General features: G+C 41.3%; 1 protein-coding gene across 9 annotated transcripts in view; it reads left to right on the forward strand.

Annotated features, from left to right (window-relative positions):
- Positions 1-5,638, forward strand: part of ARFIP1 (ARF interacting protein 1) — a 146,016-nt gene extending 140,378 nt beyond the window's left edge. For all 9 annotated transcript variants that reach the window (XM_088827905.1, XM_088827906.1, XM_088827907.1 and 6 more), the window contains one exon: positions 3,780-5,638. In XM_088827905.1, coding sequence (XP_088684031.1) covers positions 3,780-3,935 — 156 coding nt within the window. In that variant the 3' untranslated portion in view covers positions 3,936-5,638. The remainder of the gene's footprint in view (positions 1-3,779) is intronic.
- Positions 5,639-6,034: the final 396 nt, after the last annotated feature.

Raw genomic sequence — 6,034 nt, forward strand, 5'->3', positions numbered from 1 at the left:
AGTTGTGTCCAACTCTTTGTGACCCCATGGACTGTAGCCCGCCGGGTTCCTCTGTCTATGGGGATTCTCCAGGCAAGAATACTAGAGTGGGTACCCTATCCCTTCTGCAGGCGATCTTCCTGACCCAGGAATCGAACCGGAATCTCCTGCATTGCAGGTGGCTTCTTTACCGTCTGAGCCACCAGGGAAGCCCAGTTGCCTTCTAGGAACCTGCACTTCCTGTGATCATCCTGTGTCCTGAAGAGTTGCCCCTGATGGAGGTCCGTCACCGTCCCCCTCATCTCAGAGCCAGAGGGGCAGGCTCTGCCCGTTTGTCACGTCAATCAGCGCTTCTGCTGCCCTCTCCTCCAGTTCTCCGTGTACTCTTGTGCCCCGAGTCCAGTGCCTGACACACAGGGTTAAGGGCTTTGTATTGTCCTTATACCTGGTCCCGGAGCCTTTCATTTAGGAAGGTTGCAGGGCTTACATTTCTGACCAGATTAATTCAAAGTATGCTTTTAGTTGTCGTCATTTCATGCTATCTGGCCCTGTTAAACTATCTCCTTGCCGGAAACTATCTCCTTCTTATCTTTGTCAGAGAGAAAGGAAAAAAATCCCTTTTATTTTTTTAAACAACTTCAGTTGAATCAGCAGCTTCAGATGCCCTGAATGTTAACCCATCTTCTCAAGACTTGAGCTATTCATTCCCTGGAGTCAGTACTTATTTTGTTTCTTACCTGCCTCTTACCTTCCCAATCCCTTAAGAATGTAAGCTTGGAAGAATGCATTTGAATCAGTTCTAACAAGGTGGATGAAACTGGAGCCTATTATACAGAGTGAAGTAAGTCAGAAAGAAAAACATCAACACAGTATATTAGCGCATATATATGGAATTTAGAAAGTTGGTAACAATGACCCTATATGCGAGATAGCAAAAGAGACACAGGTGTATACAGTTTTTTGGACTATGTGGAAGAGGGCGAGGGTGGGATGATTTGGGAGAATGGCATTGAAACATGTATATTATCATATGTGAAACAAATCACCAGTCCAGGTTCGATGCATGACACAGGATGCTCGGGGCTGGTGCACGGGGATGACCCTGAGGGATGGGATAAGGGAGGGAGGTGGGAGGGGGGTTCAGGATGGGGGACACATGTACACCCATGGCTGATTCATGTCAGTGTATGGCAGAACCACTACAATATTGTGAAGTAATTAGCCTCCAATTAAAATTTTTTTAAAAAGAGTGTAAGCTTGGGAGGGAAGGAATGTTTTTCTGTATCTCCTAGAAAGTACCTGGCATTTCAGTTCAGTCACTCAGTCGTGTCCGACTCTTTGCGACCCCATGAATCACAGCATGCCAGGCCTCCCTGTCCATCACCAACTCCCGGAGTTCACTCAAACTCATGTCCATCGTGTCGGTGATGCCATCCAGCCATCTCATTCTCTGTCGTCCCCTTCTCCTCCCGCCCCCAATCCCTTCCAGCATCAGAGTCTTTTCAGATGGGGAAACATGGAAACAGTGTCAGACTTTTTTTGGGGGGGCTCCAAAATCACTGCAGATGCTGATTGCAGCCATGAAATTAAAAGACGCTTACTCCTTGCAAGGAAAGTTATGACCAACCTAGATAGTATATTAAAAAGCAGAGACGTTACTTTGCCAACAAAGGTCCGTCTAGTCAAGGCTATGGTTTTTCCAGTGGTCATGTATGGATGTGAGAGTTGGACTGTGAAGAAAGCTGATCGCCAAAGAATTGATGCTTTTGAACTGTGGTGCTGGAGAAGACTCTTGAGAGTCCCTTGGACTGCAAGGAGATCCAACCAGTCCATTCTAAAGGAGATCAATCCTGGGTGTTCATTGGAAGGACTGATGCTAAAACTGAAACTCCAATACTTTGGCCACCTCATGTGACGAGTTGACTCACTGGAAAAGACTCTGATGCTGGGAGGGATTGGGGGCAGGAGGAGAAGGGGAAGACAGAGAATGAGATGGCTGGATGGCATCACCGACTCGATGGACATGAGTTTGAGTGAACTCCGGGAGTTGGTGATGGACAGGGAGGCCTGGCGTGCTGTGATTCATGGGGTCTCAAAGAGTCAGCCATGACTGAGCGACTGAACTGAACCTGGCATCTGCTGCTGCTAAGTCACTTCAGTCGTGTCCGACTCTGTGTGACCCCATAGACAGAAGCCCACCAGGCTCCCCGTCCCTGGGATTCTCCAGGCAAGAACACGAGTGGGTTGACATTTCCTTCTCCAATGTGTGAAACTGAAAAGGGAAAGTGAAGTCGCTCAGTCGTGTCCGACCCTTAGTGACCCCACAGACTGCAGCCTACCAGGCTCCTCCATCCATGGGATTTTCTAGGCAAGAGTACTGGAGTGGCTTGCCATTGCCTTCTCCGGAACCTGGCATCTAGAAGGTGCTTAATCTCTGTTGAATGAATAAGTGAATGAAATAAAAAGTTTTCTAAGATACTTTAAAAATCTCTTACTGAAAGTGTGTGTAGAAAGTGAAAGTGTTAGTTAATCAGTCGTGTCCAACTCTTTGCGACCCCATGGACTATAGCCCGCCAGGCTCCTCTGTCCATTGATTTTCCAGACAAGAATACTTGGGTGGGTAGTCATTCTCTTCTCCAGGAGATCTTCCCCACCCAAGGATCAGACCTTGGTCTCCTGCATCACAGGCAGATTCTTTACCTTCTAAGCCACAAGGGAAGCCCTAAGTGTACATAGTACAGTCCATTTATGTTTTTAAATATATATAACCCTAGAAAATTTCTCAATGGGTGCACAATAAAATGCTAACAGTGATTCTCTTGGGTGGGAAGGAGAGGAATAAATGCAGAGTGGAGACTTTATAATTTTTAGCATATGCCATTTTTACAATATTTTAATCTTAAAGGCTTTTACAAATCTATCCAATATAAACATATTAAGTGTTTTCCTTTATAGAGGTACATAGACAAAGAAATGGCTAGAGACTATGCATGTGTGTTATAGTGAATACAGATGTCTTATCATATATGTTATATCCTATTTTTTCACTTACCATCATATATCAGATGCTTTTACATCATTAAAAATTATTAAAAGTGCAGTTTTAGTGAATATTGCATTGGATGGGTAAATTTTATACTTTATTGTTGAACAGTTTGCACTTACAAATAAGACTTGAGGAAACACTTCATTCGTAATATCTTTGTGATATTTTGCTGGTGTCTTTAAATAGAAGAGTCACAGAAATAGTGTTACCTGGTTAAAACATACTCTTATATCATTCAAAGTAATAAGCAGTTGAAAATAACTGAGGGGTATATGAACTTTAAGTAAATTGCCTTTCGGGGCGACTCTTGCCATCACTTCTTCAATCTTTGCAGAGAACAGCAGTATTTTAAAGTATCCAGCCTTTTAAATACTCAGGTTTCACTTAAAGTGTAGCCTTAATGATGTCCACACTTGGCACAGATCATATATAGTAGTTATTTATATATAATTTTGCTTCTTTGAACACAGTTTAAAGAGGGACGTACTGGTGCGTTTAAATTACAGTATGCTCAGTAATGTTTGAATATGGCTAGCATCTTATTAAGCTGATCTGTTCCCTTCAGAGAAGTTAAAAACTATGAAAGGCTCGGTGACTTTGCAAAGCAGTGTACAGTTGGTATGTGTGAAATACTTCCGTCAGAACACCTTTTCCTCAGGAGAGATACAGTCTTTCATTACGACATGTAACAAATCACCTTATATTTTATCATCATTGGTGTTAATGCTTGGTCTTATAACTCCTCTGTTCACAGGTTAAAGTGTTACACAATCAGCTGGTCCTTTTTCACAACGCCATTGCCGCTTACTTTGCTGGGAATCAGAAGCAGCTTGAACAGACACTTAAACAGTTCCATATCAAATTGAAAACCCCTGGAGTTGATGCCCCGTCTTGGCTTGAAGAACAGTAAAATCCACCTGGAGACAAAGAGAAAGTCACATTGTTGTATTTCTAAACAAACCTAGTAAGAATAAGCAGAGTTGGGGGGAGAGGGAAGGGGTGACAACCATTGTAGAGATTCTTGCACAAACAGCTTTAATTTTTCCCTTTTTCATACTTTAACAATTAAGCTGTTAAATTTGATGGGAAGGTGGGTGGTTTTAATGTAACCATAATTTCTATAACCTGAACACAATAATCTTCCTTTTTAGAAATCCTTTTGTATTGTGAGGGTTGATGGCTATTTCTGTAGTTTGAAAACACCTAATATACATTTGCACTGACAAGATAAAAATTCAAGGTTTTTGGTCCTGCAAATGAGGACCAGTTGTAACTTTTCCAAAGGAAGGTTTACATGATTTGTATCAACATCAGATATTTTATATAAGAATATATTAAACATCTTTAAGAGAGTCATTTTCATGTATTGTCTTAAAGAGAAAAAGAGACTATTTTGCAGAGTCATATTATATGGTGTTCCTGCAGCACGCACACAGAGGTGGCAGCTCTGATGAATGAATGATTGGCTTGTGGAGTTGTGGCAGATACCTTTTTAAAAATGAATCTGTACCATGGTAATTTTGTTTAGACTTTTTCTTCAAGACGCAGGAATCACACTGTCATTTCTTTGAGGCTTTTGAACTTAAGAATTTGCATCACCCAAAGTCATGGAGCGGTTCTGCTAGCAGTTTCTTTTGATTCATAATGAAACCTGATTGAGAGAATTTTTTTTGACAGATGGATCTGGGAGTAGAAATTCTCAATGGTTTGTAGAGTGGAAATTTGTGCTTATTAGAAAACTAGTTTTTGGGTAAATTCCATTTTGACAGAAGTGAATTCCTAGACAGCTTGTATTGACTTCCATATGTAACAATACCGGCTAAGCCTTAAATCACAGATATGTGCCTTCTCAGATACAGTAATTCTCATTCAACCAATGTACATAAATTCATAAAGAAGCCCCTTTCAGATAATGTTTGATGTGTCTGTTCCTTTCTTGGAAAGGAGTACTGTGTATAAATGTTGAATTTCTTTATATTCATTAAGTACATTTAAGGTTTATGGAGAAATCAACTTGTGAATTTGCCGTTTGGATTTTCTTTGTTCTTTTTGCGAGAGGGGAAGATGGAGGACTTGTTTGCCTTTGAGTAAAGGAACAGTAACATGGGTCAGTGTGGTGGTACAGGGGGCTGGAAAGGCCAGTACTATTTCAGTTGCTCAGCACTGTTGGTTTTGTTTTATGGCCTTCTGCGTGATTTTATCAGTAATGTAACCCTTTTTCAGTACAAGTTCTCTTGATTTTTGTCATAGACATAAATTAATATCTTGAGATGCATCTCTTCACCTGTTCATTTCTTTTGTGTTGAAATGAAGTACTTAAAATTACTGTTATACCAGAACTTCATGGACTGTAAGATTTGTTATATATGTTCAAATGTCATTTAGCTGACTTTTAAATTAATATGCTTGTTTTCAATGCTTAACACAGTGTAATGTGACTATAAATCATAAACCTATTTTAAATCATTCCCTCCTGTATATTTGTACTCTGAGAGAGCCTTATTTTATTCTTCCAGCAGAATTACTACTTGTGATAATTCATTTACATTCCCCAGAATGTGCCTCTGGTGTGAATTTTGTATTCTTATTAAAAGTGTTTGCTGCGATACCTCATATCTCTGCCTCTTCATAATTCAGAATAAGAAATAACTATTTGGAAAAAGAGAGGCTGTGTGATTTGCCTTTGGAAACAGTGACAATGACCAGAAAACGGTGCTTCTGTCCCTTCAGTTCAGTTCAGTTGCTCAGTCGTGTCCGACTCTCCGCGACCCCATGAATCACAGCACACCAGGCCTTCCTGTCCATCACCAACTCCCGGAGTTCACTCAAACTCATGTCCATAGAGTCGGTGATGCCATCCAGCCATCTCACTCACTGTCGTCCCCTTCTCCTCCCACCCCCAATCCTTCCCAGCATCAGAGTCTTTTCCAGTGAGTCAGCTCTTCGCATGAGGTGGCCAAAGTACTGGAGTTTCAGCTTTAGCATCAGTCCCTCCAGTGAACACCCAGG

The sequence above is a fragment of the Moschus berezovskii genome, chromosome 19 (assembly GCF_049115385.1).
Source record: "Moschus berezovskii isolate FMDL1 chromosome 19, NW_MosBer_1.0, whole genome shotgun sequence".
In the NCBI taxonomy this organism is placed as follows: domain Eukaryota; kingdom Metazoa; phylum Chordata; class Mammalia; order Artiodactyla; family Moschidae; genus Moschus; species Moschus berezovskii.